At 42.0% G+C, this 16872-nt stretch overlaps 1 protein-coding gene across 3 annotated transcripts in view; it reads right to left on the bottom strand.

Moving 5' to 3' along the window:
• ATP8B1 (ATPase phospholipid transporting 8B1) overlaps positions 1 to 16872 on the bottom strand; it is a 74460-nt gene that overhangs the window by 30107 nt on the left and 27481 nt on the right. For all 3 annotated transcript variants that reach the window (XR_014556168.1, XR_014556169.1, XM_083702617.1), the window contains exons 2-8: positions 11814 to 12005; positions 7814 to 7911; positions 4587 to 4700; positions 2842 to 2940; positions 1858 to 1919; positions 1514 to 1586; positions 1299 to 1369 (exon numbers count right to left, since the gene is read on the bottom strand). Coding sequence is in view for 1 of the 3 variants with exons in the window: in XM_083702617.1 (XP_083558743.1) it covers positions 1299 to 1369; positions 1514 to 1586; positions 1858 to 1919; positions 2842 to 2940; positions 4587 to 4700; positions 7814 to 7911; positions 11814 to 11991 (695 nt within the window). In the remaining 2 variants the exon portion in view is untranslated. The remainder of the gene's footprint in view (positions 1 to 1298; positions 1370 to 1513; positions 1587 to 1857; positions 1920 to 2841; positions 2941 to 4586; positions 4701 to 7813; positions 7912 to 11813; positions 12006 to 16872) is intronic.

Below are 16872 nucleotides of genomic sequence, written 5' to 3'. Positions count from 1 at the left end.
GGAACCTTAGCTTAGCTTTCTGTTCTACTGTTCTGCGGGTTTCTAACAAAACAGCAGCTGAACAACACACAAAGCAAACAAAACCCCTGGGGCTCCAAAGAGAGCAACAAGGGTATGAGCAACAAGATGTGCTTTGTCACACGGTGTTCTTTGCTACTGAAGTATAAGAGTACACAGTGGTGCATGTCCATTTGGGTCAATCAGATGATGGTGCTATAAAATGTTAATCCCAACAAGGCAGAACAGGTTTTCCTAACACATTTGTTGCACATAGATTTCATTAAGCACCGCTTGGGGAAGCTACCTGGAGCCCGCTTAGACATGCAAGCAGGCCTTTTCTTCATTTCTTTGATCACAACGGGAGAATATGCATTGCACCATGATTACAGAAGGAGAAGATCGGGGGGGGGGATGGCTGTATGAAGCCAGGACTACAGAAATGGCTGCACCCGTCTCTGTGTAAGCCCCTTATCATTCAGGCTAATTTCTCTCTCTATAGTCAAGTATTCCTGCAAATGCTGAAGGTCAGTTGGCCATCTGCATTGCAGGGGATTGGACTAGGTGGTCTCTTCCAACTCTGTAATTCTATGATTCTAAACAACAGAGCCAATTAATAGTTTTTATCCTTCAGTAGAAGTTGTCAGTAGCAGCCCTGGGCATGGTGAGCCATCCCCTACAAAAAGGACAATTTATACAATGGCTCGATGGATAAGACTATATTTGGTTAGGTCTGAGTGTCATGTCACTCAGCTAGATCCAAAATCGACAACCTCCCAGGATGTAATGGTAAAGAATAGCCCCACCTCTGCTCTTGCTATTCACCCAGAAATCAATATTTATATTGGTTCTTGAACAGCTTGGCTCCCAAAGAAATTGGCTCCCGAACGCCGCAAACCCAGAAGTGTTCCAGTTTGCAAACGTTTTTTGGAAGTCGAACATCCAAGGTGGCTTCTGCTTGAGTGCAGGAAAGTCATACAGCCAATTGGAAGCCACGCCTTGGTTTTTGAATGGTTTTGGGAGTCAAACACACTCCCGGAATGGATTAAGTTCAAGAACCAAAGTACCACTGTACAACCTAATTATGTTTAAGAGCAGTATTTCCTTATCCTATGCACGTTGGGTCAAAATGTGCTTTTCTGAATCCACGCAACCTTAAAATGGACAGAGCAAGTTTTAAAAAATAGCACCAAAAAAAACACATGTTGACTGGGAATTTAGCATGGCTAAGGCTAAGACTACAAAGAAGAGTAACTTTTTAATATTATGGGGAGGTAAACGTTAGGAGAAAGAACCCTTACCCATCTAGTTCAGCTGTCTCTACATAGCAAAGGCTATTAGGTTCTGAAGTGGACAGCAGCAGGATATCAGCCTGATTAAATAAAGAATAAAGCAAATTAAATGAATGTGAATGATACTGCCGTCACACAGCAAAAAAAAAAAAAAAAAAATCTCTCTCTCTCTCTCTCTCTCACACACACACACACACACACACACCACACAGCATTTCACTTACAGGAATAAAGGCATTTTTCCTAAGACGGATGATATCACCAACTTTGATGTCCTTCCATTTTGTATTTTCAAACCTTAAGTAGAGAGAAATAATATATATATATATTAAAAAATTGAACTGGATAACATTTAGGAAAAAGGCTGAATGCTCTCAAAGAATATATGCCATTTCTACTAGGTAACATTAAGTAATAATATTTCAACCCTCTCAGTTTCTGGCTGTGCAGAAAATTATTAAAAACAGCCATGCTAACTTTCCACAGAAAACCTTTTTGAAACATGTATGATTAGTGCAGAGTGATAGCTGTTCGGACAATTTTTAAGGTGACACCTATAGAACCATACCTGCCGTCCTTGATTACATCACACGTGCGGTTGTTAATTTCATTGTCCATCCGATGCCGAGCCTAAAAAAAGGAAGAAGTGAAAGAGATTAAAAGAACCTATATCGTTATTGCTGTTGTCTTAAAGCACAGCTGGGCAACCTGTATGAGGCCCTCAGACTCCTTCAGCCCAGCTCCTTAAGCCCAGCAGAATGAATGGAGTTGGAATGAAGGAGTGTGTGTTTAAAACCCCAATACCTTACAGAACATCATCTTCTAAGTGAGCATTCCCATGTCCCAGCACCGGAGGCCTTCTCTTATTTTCCCCCACCCCCTAGAAACTATTCAGGGGATGGCATCAAGGGAATGGGCTCGTGTCCTCCCCCCTCGTCTACAGAATTCTCTCCCCCAGGGAGCCTCGCCTGGCACCAACACTGACATCTTTAGCCAAAGAAGTTTATCTTCTCCCAGGTGTGTGGTGTTTGTTTTTGCTTTGCTATCTGTGGTGGACAGGGTATGGGTTGTTTGTATGGTTTGATCTCCTCCTGCTTTGCTTTCAATTAATGCGCATGTTACTATTATTTGTAAGATTTTATTTTTTTAGCTGTCTGTGTAAAGTGGCTACTAAACTTAGGAAACAGTAATAGTAATTCGTTCTATTTTGAATGAACAAAATTAACCTTTGTACATTCCTTGATAGGTCAGAAGGAAAAGAATGGGAGGTCCCAATTGCAGTGAATAATCTTGCTAGGAACAAACGTTTCGTGGATTCATTCTTTGGGGTGGCATAAAACAATTCTCTCTTCTATTTATTTCTTGCAGGTCACCAAACTGACCTGTTGTTACAATTATAATTTGTCATTCACCCTTTTTGTTCTTTGGTCCAGGAAGGTTTCTTGTGACAATTATTTTAACTACCCCAATATAATGCCGGGGGGGAGAGAGAGAGAAACACCCTGAAATGTAAAAAGAGGAAGAATACATAAATAAATAAAACAATGCTTACAATATCATCCACTAGGTCTTTTATCGCAGTGATGCCGAGAACCAAGAGTAAAGGTATCAGAGTTGTATACCATGAGAGGGTGGTTATCTGAGGAATGCACTGCAAGGGGAAAAAAGAGGAATATTTATTTATTTATTTATTTATTTATTTATTTTTATTTAGATATTTTTTTAAAAAAACTAATACCCTGCATTTACATACAAGGTGTTTTACACATCTGTAAATGCCTATCAGGGGACGCGGGTGGCGCTGTGGGTAAAACTTCAGTGCCTAGGACTTGCCGATCGCATGGTCGGCGGTTCGAATCCCTGCGGCGGGGTGAGCTCCCGTCTTTCGGTCCCAGCTCCTGCCCACCTAGCAGTTTAAAAGCACCCCTAAGTGCAAGTAGATAAATAGTGGGAAGGTAAACGGCGTTTCCGTGTGCTGCGCTGGTGCCGGTTCACCAGAGCAGCTTCGTCACGCTGGCCACGTGACCCGGAAGTGTCTCCGGACAGCGCTGGCCCCCGGCCTCTTAAGTGAGATGGGCGCACAACCCTAGAGTCGGACACGACTGGCCCGTATGGGCAGGGGTACCTTTACCTTTTAAATGCCATATCTCAGCAGTAGACCACATGGCTTTGCATATACAAATTTTCACACAGTAAATATCTTTGAGCTGTTAACTCTCCGTGCCTGGCACCATGGGGAGTCCTGTCCCCCCCCCCAAACCTCCACTAAGGTACATTTTGAAAAGCAGCAATGGTCAGAAGAGCTGCACCAGCAAGTAAACAGGCAGGTGTGATGGGAGAGCAGAGCATGCTGTTAACAGAGACAAGCTTGCATCTACACGTTAAGCTCAAAACCAGTTGCAGCATCACAGCTGATCCTCCAGGAATGAATGGAATTGTAGTTACGCAGGGAGGAGGACTTTGAAAGGTCTAAGCTGGAGAGCCATTGTTCTCTCAAGTCAGGTGGAGTGATTCTCTGAGCCCTAACACCTACATGCTCCATCGTTCATGCACTAAAATAATAAATTTAAAAACCAATCTGTTGGCTTTTTGCAGTATGGTAGCGCTGCAGAGAGCTTGCTGGGGAGGCCATGCATTAAAAAGGGACTCAAAAATAACTTAAACAAGGTTTTAATTACAAAAACAAAAACTCCTTATACACTAACTACATCAACAACAAACCAGACCCGACCCAACCCCGAGGGTAATGGGAGAGCTAGGTGCTGCTCCTTATATACTACACCCAATTGCTGACACAACTTAATCAATGCAACTCAGCAGCACCTGCTATGTTTCACAGCTGTAAAGCTGGGTCTCCTTAGCTTGCTCTGGGCCCTTAAAGACATACACATTGGGTGGAACAATGATGAACCTTTACATTTAAAGAAACCATTCAATCAACTCAGATATCCTCTTTGACCATTTCCTACTGATAATGGTACCTGACTTTCCCAACCCTTCAGTTTTAATAGGCTCAGCTGCAGGAGGAAAGGCAGATTTAGGGAAGAACAACCAGTTCAGTCACACTGGGTATGGAGTCTTGGGGGCGCTGCTGGGGGCACCGTAATTACGATTCAGAATGAAAAGCGATAGGTGGAGGGGTGCTGAATTTTGACAGCATGCAGGGTGCCGCTGAAATTTGAGACTCCGAGATCTACCACCTATGAAGAGTTGTACTTCATCGCACACCTGCTTTAAATGGGGCACAAAGGGGTGGGGGACCCAGTCTCCACAGTGAATGATACAGTCATGTTTTACCTGTAAAATAAGTAGAACCAAGAAATAGAAGTTGGCGACCCTTTTAAACTGCTCAAATAAATTCAGCGGCAAGAAGGTAATGGGATTATACTTGTAGGTTTTGATTGCATTCCCCTGTGGAAGAAGACAAAGAAGCAAATTACAGAAAAGGCATTAAATATACTAACAAGGTAGCATTTAATGCGAAACGTTATCATTTAGTGAAATCATTCTTCAGTTAGGCAAGTGCATTATAGTTTTCCAGCGGATATGGGGGTGTTCATGTTCTGTGAAAAGGTGTAAACCGTGGGTAGGCAAACTAAGGCCCGGGGACCGGATTCAGCCCAATCACCTTCTAAATCTGACCCGCGGATGGTCAGCGTGTTTTTACATAAGTAGAATGTGTCCTTTTATTTAAAATGCATCTCTGGGTTATTTGTGGGACATAGGAATTGGTTCATTTTTATTTTTATTTTCAAAATATAGTCCGGTCCCCCACAAGGTCTGAGGGACAGTGGACCAGCCCCCTGCTGAAAAAGTTTGCTGACCCCTGGTGTAACCCATTTCATGCTAAAACGAGGCATTTTTAAAAAAAAAACAACCTGCAGGAACTTTTTCCTCCAGGTCAGGTGTTGAACTGGAATGGATGAAGGATAAGAAACGTGTGGTTCTCTAGATACTATTAAACTCCAACTCCCATCAGTTCTATCTAGGGCCAATGCTCAGGGATGATGGGAATTGTACTCCAGTAGGGGATTGGAATGCTAAAGTAGGGAGTCAAGAGATAAAAGGAACAACTGGCAAGTTTGGCCTTGGAGATCAAAACGAAGCAGGGCAAAGGCTAATAGAGTTCTGTCAAGAGAACAAGCTGGTCATCACAAACACGCTTTTCCAGCAACACAAGAGACGACTCTACACATGGACATCACCAGATGGGCAGCATCGAAATCAGATTGATTATATTCTCTGCAGCCAAAGATGGAGAAGCTCTATACAGTCAGCAAAAACAAGACCTGGAGCTGACTGTGGCTCAGATCATCAGCTTCTTATAGCAAAATTCAAGCTTAAACTGAAGAAAGTAGGAAAAACCACTGGGCCGGTAAGATACAATCTAAGACAAATCCCTTATGAATACACAGTGGAAGTGAGGAACAGGTTTAAGGATTTAGATTTGGTGGACAGAATGCCTGAAGAACTATGGATGGAGGCTCGTAACATTATACAGGAGGCAGCAACGAAAACCATCCCAATGAAAAGGAAATGCAAGAAAGCAAAGTGGCTGTCCAATGAGGCCTTACAAATAGCGGGGGAGAGAAGGCAAGCAAAATGCGAGGGAGATGGTGAAAGATACAGGAAATTGAATGCAGATTTCCAAAGAATAGCAAGGAGAGACAAGAAGACCTTCTTAAACGAGCAATGCAAAGAAATAGAGGAAAGCAATAGAATGGGAAGAACCAGAGATCTGTTCAAGAAAATTGGAGATATGAAAGGAACATTTCGTACAAAGATTTCCACAATAAAGGACAAAAGTGGAAAGGACCTAACAGAAGCAGAAGACATCAAGAAGAGGTGGCAAGAATACACAGAGGAATTATACCAGAAAGAAATGGATGTCTCGTATACCCCAGGTAGTGTGGTTGCTGACCTTGAGCCAGACATCCTGGAAAGTGAAGTCAAATGGGCCTTAGAAAGCACTGCAAATAACAAGGCCAGTGGAAGTGATGGCATTCCAGCTGAACTATTTAAAATTTTAAAAGATGATGCTGTTAAGGTGCTACACTCAATATGCCAGCAAGTTTGGAAAACTCAGCAGTGGCCAGAGGATTGGAGAAGATCAGTCTACATCCCAATCCCAAAGAAGGGCAGTGCCAAAGAATGCTCCAACTACCGCACAATTGCACTCATTTCACACGCTAGCAAGGTTATGCTTAAAATTCTACAAGGAAGGCTCAAGCAGTATGTGGACCGAGAACTCCCAGAAGTGCAAGCTGGATTTAGAAGAGGCAGAGGAACCAGAGACCAAATTGCAAACATGCGCTGGATTATGGAGAAAGCTAGAGAGTTCCAGAAAGACATCTACTTCTGCTTCATTGACTATGCAAAAGCTTTTGACTGTGTCGACCACGGCAAACTATGGCAAGTTCTTAAAGAAATGGGAGTGCCAGATCACCTCATCTGTCTCCTGAGAAATCTCTATGTGGGACAAGAAGCTACAGTTAGAACTGGATATGGAACAACTGATTGGTTCAAAATTGGGAAAGGAGTACGACAAGGCTGTATTTTGTCTCCCTGCTTATTTAACTTATATGCAGAATTCATCATGCGAAAGGCTGGGCTGGATGAATCCCTAGCCGGAATTAAGATTGCCGGAAGAAATATCAACAACCTCAGATATGCAGATGACACAACCTTGATGGCAGAAAGTGAGGAGGAATTAAAGAACCTTTTAATGAGGGTGAAAGAGGAGAGCGCAAAATATGGCCTGAAGCTCAACATCAAAAAAACGAAGATCATGGCCACTGGTCCCATCACCTCCTGGCAAATAGAAGGGGAAGAAATGGAGGTAGTGAGAGATTTTACTTTCTTGGGCTCAATGATCACTGCAGATGGTGACAGCAGCCACGAAATTAAAAGACGCCTGCTTCTTGGGAGAAGGGCAATGACAGGCCTAGACAGCATCTTGAGAAGTAGAGACATCACCTTGCCAACAAAGGTTCGTATAGTTAAAGCTATGGTTTTCCCAGTAGTGATGTATGGAAGTGAGAGCTGGACCATAAAGAAGGCTGATCGCCGAAGAATTGATGCTTTTGAATTATGGTGCTGGAGGAGACTCTTGAGAGTCCCATGGACTGCAAGAAGATCAAACCTCTCCATACTGAAGGAAATCAACCCTGAGTGCTCACTGGAAGGACAGATTGTGAAGCTGAGGCTCCAGTACTTTGGCCACCTCATGAGAAGAGAAGACTCCCTGGAGAAGACCCTGATGTTGGGAAAGATGGAGGGCACAAGGAGAAGGGGACGGCAGAGGACGAGATGGTTGGATAGTGTTTTCGAGGTTACCAGCATGAGTTTGAGCAAACTGCGGGAGGCAGTGGAGGACAGAGGTGCCTGGCGTTCTCTGGTCCATGGGGTCACGAAGAGTCGGACACGACTAAACGACTAAACAATGAAAACCAACGAACCACGACTAGTTGATCCCTGGACTAGGTGAAAGTCCCCTTCAACACCATGATTTTAAATCCACTTACTGCATATTTACTTTTCTTAAGGCACAGATAAGTCGTTTTCATAAATTGGGGCTGTTCATAGAAGGCACGATCATTTGCTTTAACTTGCCAGCCGCATTCTGAAAAACAAGAAAATGAAAACCATAAAGTGTGACCATCATGAACTTAATAATCAAGTGACTGGAAGCAGGAAATTTATTAACTCCCACCGGCATATGAAGGCTTGAATGGTTAGGACCCCCATCCCGCGTCCTGGTTAGCAGTCTAAGCATACCCAAGATCAAAAAGAAACTACAAATGCAACACAGATGAGCCATGGAACAAGTGTTCTGCTTTTAAACATTTACTCCTTGTTCAAAGAATTAACATAACAAGGGAACCAAACAACTTCCCTTGATTTGCTTAATTTCAAAACTACCTACAAGCTGCTTACTTTTGCTTCCGCTAAGGCAAAAGTGGGAAAACAAGTTAGCCGTGGGAGAGAGAAATAAGCTTTACTACCGGAATGACCTTGGAGAGAACATCCCAGGTAAATATGATGCAATTTGTGGTGATGTCAACCATTTGTCTTTTAGAAAGTTAGCAAAGAACAGACTGGAAATCTCACTTAAAGGTTATCCTTATGACTCATGTACTGGTGGATCTAGTGGAGAGAAAAGTTAATTTACTGCCACAACTGTTTTTCTTCATCTCAGACCTACTTTTCACATCAGCATGTAGAGCAGGCTTCCTCAACCTCGGCCCTCCAGATGTTTTTGAGACTACAATTCCCATCATCCCCAACCACTGGTCTTGCTAGCTAGGGATCATGGAAGTTGTAGGCCAAAAACATCTAGAGGGCCAAGTTTGAGGAAGTCTGATGTAGAGCCATTGGCAGGGTGGATAATAATAAATGATTTATAAAAATAAAAAATGGATTTTTAAAATGGATTTTTAAAATTTAAATTGGATTTTTTAAACATTTAAGTTGGATATATATATATATATATATATGCTTTCGTAGATTTTCACGGGTACAGGAATGCAGGTTTTGGTGTCCTCGGGTGTCTTCCCGTGTAAAAGTTGGGGTGTCTAGGCGACGTTTCGACGAGGTCTCACTCGTCATCTTCAGGCTGGTGCTTTCGGCTTCTTGTTACTGGAACAGAGCGGGATCTCAATGTTTGAGTTCCTATAAATACTGTAGAGGGGGTGTGGTGTCTAGCCTCCAATGTTCTGGGCAGAGAGGAAGTTCCCAGGCTAGTGTGCCTTTTCTTCTTTTGTTCCTTAATTACTTGAGAGATACCTTGAGTGATTTCTTGAGTGATATCCTGAGTACCACTTAGGTGGGTCATTAGGTGTGGATTAGTTGCTAAAGTCTTTGTGTCTTGACCTCTTGAACTTTGTGAATATATATAATGCTTTTGGAGGAAAAATCTTTCTAAAGATAGTTTTCTATTTAACTTACATTATAGTCCTTCAGGAAATAAGGATTTGTTTTCAATTATGTTGCATGAGGCTTTATATGCAATGTTTTAATATTTGGGTAAATGAATTCCATTAATCCATTCACAATGTCATGCTCTTCCAGAGGTTTCCGTAAGATTATTTGGGGCAGTTTTTCTAACAAGAAGATATTATCACAGATGCTTCTTTTTGCAGTTTTCAAAAGTGTGAATTTGTGTCTGCAGAGATAATGTGCCTTTTCTTCACAGGAAAAATGTTGTAAAATAAACATACACAGAGTTGAGCGGGGGGGACGGGACGATGGGACGACCTTAATCCCATTGTTCCACTGCAAATTTATATACACAGAATCAGCCCCTCTTAAATACTAAGTTCCAAGAGGTTCAATGAATAAATTGTCTGGAGTGGAAGAGATCTGCACAAGTAGCTAAGTAAGAAGCAGTAAAAATGAAAGCGCAACCTTGTGAGCGGAATACTCCACAATTCTTGGGATCTTTGTGTAATAATTGTGCGAGTCAGTTGCATGTCTGTGCAACTCAGACTTGAGGCAAGTGCTGAAGGCACTTCGGGGCTGGCAACCTCTTCCCAATCCCACTGGGTTGCAACAACTGCGCTAACACTTAACTGTACAGAATAGGCACCTGAACATAGAAGCAAATCCAAATAGGTGTGTGTGTGGAAAGTGGAAATAGTAACTGGGATCTGTATGTCCTTGGAAGACCTTGAAGTGCTTGCCAGTCAACTAATAAGAGTTTGCTGGTTCCAGGCCCTTCTTCTCATTTGTAAATATTAATATTATACCAATAAGAATGAGTCTTCCTGTAAAAAAAATAATGATTTAAATCAAGTCTTACTGACTAGTGATTTAAATCAAATCCACCCTGGCTATTGGTTTATGCATAAGTGCCAAGCTTCTGTGAATGAACTGTTTGTGTCAAATTGCACCTATCGCCTGATAGTACCTACCCTTTCAAAATCTACATTGCAAAGTCCTGAAATTATGATTATAGGAATTTCCATCACCACCACCCCACAGACAAAAACTGGCAGCGAATACTTGTAGTTCTGGGGATTCTCAGCATTTACTAGAACAAATTTCAGAACTGCAGCTGTTATCTTTGCTGAGTTTTCTTGTTGAGAAGTAGGCTAGTCCATCTAAGCAGAAACGAGTTGTGTATTTTTGGAAGTACATTACATATTTTAGAGGGGGGTTTCTGGAGTGCCAGAAAAACTAAGTTAATAAAAGTAGAGAAAGTATGCTTTAAAATGTGGTGGTTTATGAGGGTTAACAGAAGGGGGAAGTGATAATTTTTACAGTATTGCATCAACTTGAAAATTCAAGCTTGTGAAAAACAGAGTTGAAAATAGTTGGGACAAGGATTGTTTAGATGCTAGTGTAAAATATATAGGAAGTTATATATTGCAACCTATTTATCCACATACCTATTTCATACTTTCATGCATAGATTTATACTCCTCGTTTTATATTTATAAGTTAGGCTATTAGTTTTCTCTGCATCCATATCTTATCTTGATTATATTACTATGCATTCTTGTATATTTATAGTATACTTTGTATGTACAAATAATATAAAAATTAAAAAACCCATGCATAAAATGTGGCTTGTGCGTTTTCAGCCAGTTGTTTAGAGGATATGGCCAAATAAATTTCATTTTAAACAGGCTTATGCCACTTCCAAACCACATTGATAGTTTCCCTGCTGGATCAATCTAGGAATGACCCTGTGGTGTTTTGGAAACTGAACAGTAAAAACATAACGCTCAGAGTAATTGCTTCCGACGAAGCTGGCTGTTGGAAGATTTAGGACAGTCAAAAGAAAGTACTTCATACGGTGCAGTGATGGCCAGGGCTGGCCCAATACATTTTGCCACCTGAGGCAAACCACAAAATGGAACCCACCACCACAGCAGAGAAGAAGGAGTGAGGGAAGATCTCCATCAGAAACAAGTTGGGAAACTCAAAACAGCCTTACTCAATGGTCAAGTGGAAATCAAAGGCCATTGCAGTGAGGAAAATGGACCCGCTCTGAATCTTGTTGGGTGGGTGCACAGCCCAGGAGACCCCAGAGGGCAGCCCTCACCATTTCCTTCCTAGGGGGTGGGAGTAGACCAGCCGCATCTCCTATTCTCCAAGAGGCCACTGGGGAGGCAGCCAAGGGGGTGGCAGATTCCACTACCAAGGAGAGGGCCCGGCTATCACTGCCGCAGTGGAAGCAACAGCAGCAGACAAAGACTTCCCTGGAGCTTCTGCTCCTGTGGGTCACCTTGCCTTGCGTGTGGGCCGGCCCCAGTGATGGACACCAACTTGGATGGCTTTAAAAGAGGATTAGACAAATTCATGGAGAATAAGGCTATCAGTGGCCGCTAGCTATGTTCTGTCTGCTAGCTATACTAGTTAGTGGGGTGTGCCACAAGTGGGGAGAGTCCCGTCCCACTCAGGCCCTGCTTCCCATTGACATCTGGTTGACCACTCCACACAGAACTGAATGGGCCCTTGACGTGATCCAGCGTGGCTCATCTTACATTCCCCTTCCTGAATCATTCACGTCCGACTCACCTTTTCTAAGCGTATCTCGAGTCACTTCCACCTCTCTGTTGATGCGGTTTTGCTCTGGCTCGACAGGAGGTGGAACGTCCAATTCATCCTCTGTCTCATCATCGCTATATGGCACCTCTTCGTCGTTGGGTTGGGAGTCCTCGTCAAAGGTAGTTTCCGAATCTCTTTCCGAATTCATTCTCCTAGCCGTTCCTAAAGCCGGAAATGAAAGCAAACCCGAGTTCAGCCTAGCAGGATAGCCATAGGATACAGCCCCACCCACCCCCCTGAGAGACTTTGCAAGCTGGAACCAAGTTCTCTTAGCACCACTTAAAAATAATAATAAAAGGTATTAATTTTTTTCTGAATCTCAGTCATGCGTCTGTTTTCAGTTGCCTGTCTCCTGAAGTGGTTGAAGTCTCTCACCTAAGACATAGTCCCTGGTAACAGATTAAACTGCCAAAGGAAGTTCGGCTGAGAGTCCTGTAGTCTTGTGCAAATACACCTAGGAGTTTGCAGGCAGTAAAATGTAATGGTGGTGGTGGAGAAACGTTAAAGGATCATTTTCTAAGTGAGTAGGTACAGCTAAAAACTTCGTATATTCCAGTCTCAATGGTGCTAGCAGACAATCAAGTTCAAGGTGGACTACTGAGGGGAGGGCATATACTTTACATCCAAAGGGACGTCAATTCACCCATCGAATTCCTCTCAAAGAGCCAGAGGGTTTTAGCTGTCTCCATATACATGAGCAACACACATGCATTCCAGGCATTAGATCATGGATGGTGAAGATCCTGTGCCCCTACAGAGGACATTGGACTCCAACTCACATCAGCTCCCAGCCACGATGGCTCATAGTCAGGGATGATGGGAACTGAACCCCAGAAACATCTGGAGGGCCACAGATTCTTTATCCCTGCAACAGGACTTCCATTTGAACTATCAGAGAAAGGAGGGAAATAAGCCTCAATGTGCACATTTGCCACAGTGTCAACAGTTGCCCAAACTTGATAATGATTTCAAGGATTAAAAATGCTCCACATGCACTATATAGTTGTTGTAAACAAAGCTGTTCTCTTATTATCTCCCGTATTAAAGATGAGGAGGACTGAGGCAGAGAGAGAGAGAGAGAGAGAGAGAGAGAGAGAGAGAGAGAGAGCAGTGTGCCTAGTGAACTCACACCAGATGTTAAAATTTGATCCAAGGACTTTCTGATTCATTGCTCTCATTCTTCACCTACCCTACACTGGGATTTCTGCACTCATCCCTTTTTAGCCACCATCCTCGTCATCATGGCAAATTTAAACACATCAGAAAAATTCTCAAAGTAGTGTACAGATAAAATGCAGCTAAAATCCAAAAAACAAATGTAGGCAACAGAAAGATGTGCTTTCAAAAACAAAAAAAGTGTAATTGTCAAATTTATCTGCAGCTCCAACCTTATACAGGCCGAGTTATACATACAGCATTTGTTTCCCCAACACTATACACAAGCAAAGACAAACCTAGATTTCTTCTTGATATCTGCATCCTGCAAATATACCTTATTCTCTCATTCACTTGGAGATGCAAATTTACCGTATTTTTCGCTCTATAAGACGCACTTCCCCCTCCTAAAAAGTAAGGGGAAATGTGTGTGCGTCTTATGGAGTGAATGCAGGCTGCGCAGCTATCCCAGAAGCCAGAAGAGCGAGAGGGATCGGTGCGCAGCGATCCCTCTTGCTCTCCTGGCTTCAGGGATAGCCACGCAAAGCTTCTTGAGTGCAGCAGGAGTGCTCCTCCCTCTTCGCTCAAGAGGCTTTGCGTTGCTTTCTTGTTTCTTGTTTTCCTCCTCTAAAAACTAGATGCGTCTTATGGTCGGGTGCGTCTTATAGAGCGAAAAATACGATAGTTAATCAATGTATTAAAACTCGCATGTTTCACAAACCTTTCTTTCAACAAGTGGCAGGATCTAATAAAATTACCACATGCTTCTATCCTGCATGTGTACAGAGGCTGGACAGCTATCCGTCAGAGATGCTGGAGCTGCAGTCGGCATTACAGATCCTGCACTGCAAGGGGGCTCAGCTGGATGACCTCTGAGTACACATTTTCATCTCTATGATAAAGGATCATTTGCCGAAGGCACAACCCTGGCATTGCCACCTGCCTTCTGCCAAACGTAGCTCACACTCAGTCCCCAGAAAACTCCTTAGAATGAGGTGTGCAATTATGCAGCCATCTCTTATCAGTACAGCAACTGAATACTAAAAAGCAGGCCTTTGAAGAATATGTTATTAAATAAAATTTCTGTGGATTTGTGTGTGGAAATGAATAATAAAAGGGAGGAAGCTCACATATGTGCTTCAGAGATGACAATAAAGGCAATTTTCCAATAAAACACAACAGCACAAAGAAGGGCACCTCTAATAGACTGTTTTGTTTCTTCTTAACGAAGCCTAACAGAACAGAATAGGTTGTATTGTGAAGTATGACTACAATCCTTCTCTCTCAGGGGAACTGAACAATGGTTTTGCAGCAGAAAGTTGTAATTTAAAGAAGACACACAGCTTTACCCTCTGCCAAGCATTACACCCAACCCCACAAACTGATTGACTGATGATTTAATTTGTATACTGTTAATATAAGCAGTACGCAGAAAACTGAAACAACAACATTGCAAAGAAGTTACAAAACATATGAAAATCAACATCAATTCATTTTCCTTCTGGCACACCCTCTTCCTCTCAGCCTCTGGGTTCTCTCCTAGGGCCCAAACAAACTGTCAGCTCACCCACAAAAGTCTCACAATAAGAGTTCCTGGAAATAGTCACCCTAGTCTTTCACTCCAGACTTGCATTTTACAGACTGGCCCAAGGTGGATGGTACATCCTCAGACTGCCCACAGTTGTGTCCCATTCAGTTCCCCTCTCCACACCCAGTTCCAGGTGCAGCACAGCTTGTTGAGTTTCCTGGGGGGTCCAGAAGATGGGTTGAGGAACCTATGCTCAACTGAAAAATTGCTGGATGACAGCTTCCACCATCCCTGATCATTGGACCCTGCAGGCTAGGGCTAGGGCTGGGGCAGGGCAGGCAGGGAGGTTGGAGCCCAACAACATCTGGAAAGCCACAGGTTGCCCATCCTTGCAATAAGGCTTGTTAAAAAGTACTAAAAATTTCATAGGTAAAAAGCATATGCAATGGGAATCCAAAGCTCAAGGGAAACTCATTTGAAAGTGGAACAAACTTAAATAGTGTTGAAGTTTCATATGAATGTCACTATGCTTTAGGCAAAACAAAACAAAAAATCCTTCCAGTAGCACCTTAAAGACCAACTAAGTTAGTTCTTGGTATGAGCTTTCGTGTGCATGCACACTTCTTCAGATACACGCGTGTATCTTCAGTGTGTATCTGAAGAAGTGTGCATGCACACGAAAGCTCATACCAAGAACTAACTTAGTTGGTCTTTAAGGTGCTACTGGAAGGAATTTTTTTTGTTTTGACTATGGCAGACCAACACGGCTACCTATCTGTAACTATACTTTAGGGTGCTTAATGAACAAATTAGTTGGATTAGATCATTACATTTAAATTTGAATTTTATCAAATATAAAAGCTGCCTTTCTGGGATGTATAAAGGAGGTAAGCTTACAATTCTACAAGCGGTTACCATTTGCTAGAGGGAAGGGCCGTTGTCATTGCTTCATTTCCCATTACATTGACAGAAGCCGCCAAAACAGACTGAAGAAATAAAAAAGTGTGTTCTAAAATTCAGAGCCCCGACAATTAAGATTTGGTTTAAAAGGAACTTGAGTGGAACTGGCGGAAATGACTGGTGGAATCCGAGACCAGGGAGAAGAGTCGGTGGAAGAAGACTGGAAAAAAATTAAAGATTATTTACAGAAATACTGTAAAATCAATGAATGTTAGAAAAATGTTGTAATGAAGTTATATGGCTTTAGCAGAAATGTTATAAGGAACTAAGTACAAATAGATTGTTAATGTATTAAAGGGAAAAATAAGGTTAGAATATGTTAAGATAAATTACAGGACAGAAAACAGAGGAAGATGGAAAGGAATTGCTGAAACAGTTAATTGAAGTGGAATACAAAAAGGGAGGTGTGAGGAGGTCGTTGAAACAAGTGAATGAAAGATAAGATACTGAAATTATTGGATGCGTTTTAAATTGTGTTTGTTTTGTTTTGTTAATTCAATGTTTTGGTGTTAGTGTTAGTGTTATGTAGTGTTTTTGTTTTTGTATTGTATCGTATTGTTTTGTTTAATTCTTTTTCTTTCTTTTGTTGTCTTTAAACTGTTAATAAATATTATTTTAAAAATAAAAATAAAAGGAACTTGAGTAGGAGAATGGAGCTCCACATCCCTGGGCAAGAATCACTATCTGCATAGAGACAGTAGTCATAACAGCCCAATTCCGGTCCTCAATCATCCATGCCACAAGGACTTTAAATCATGATTTTCCATTTGAACTCTAGTAAGGCTACATAAATATGCTTCCACACCTGCATATACTAGGAAGACTGTTTTTGCTGTTACAGTGTAGGCTAGGGAGTGGCCCTGTTAATGCCTAACAGGGTAATAAAACACACACACAAACCAAAGCCTTTTAGCCGCTCCCCTAGCCAACTGTTCAACAAACTCTTTGTGCTGGATACCGGATATTCATAAAGAAAAGATTATTATGACCCTGAGCAGTTCCTTTGCAAAAAAAAATAATGAGAGAGAATCGTGACAAATCAGTTATGCTAACTACCCACACACCAGATCCCCATTTTATATGAAAGAGGTACACTGCTCATGAGACATGTACAATTGCTTTTATTTTTTTTTTAAAAAAATTGTAGACCGCCGGGTAAGCTGAGCAACACACTCCAAACAGGTTTTTAGAAAGAAAGAAAGAAAGAAAGAAAGAAAGAAAGAAAGCCTTCTGGCGTCGATTTAGTTTCTGAAGTCCTAAATGCAACTTGGGTGATCTCATTCCGACTCAGCACTATTTTTCTCCTTCATCTCAAAACACAACAAGCCTATATTGCTAATAAAGGCAATAACAACAAACTCAAAGGAATTGTGTATTGTGCCACTT

This window comes from Podarcis gaigeae, assembly GCF_964106915.1.
Source record: "Podarcis gaigeae genome assembly, chromosome: 11".
NCBI lineage: Eukaryota > Metazoa > Chordata > Lepidosauria > Squamata > Lacertidae > Podarcis > Podarcis gaigeae.
This window is presented reverse-complemented; position numbering and strand designations above follow the sequence as displayed.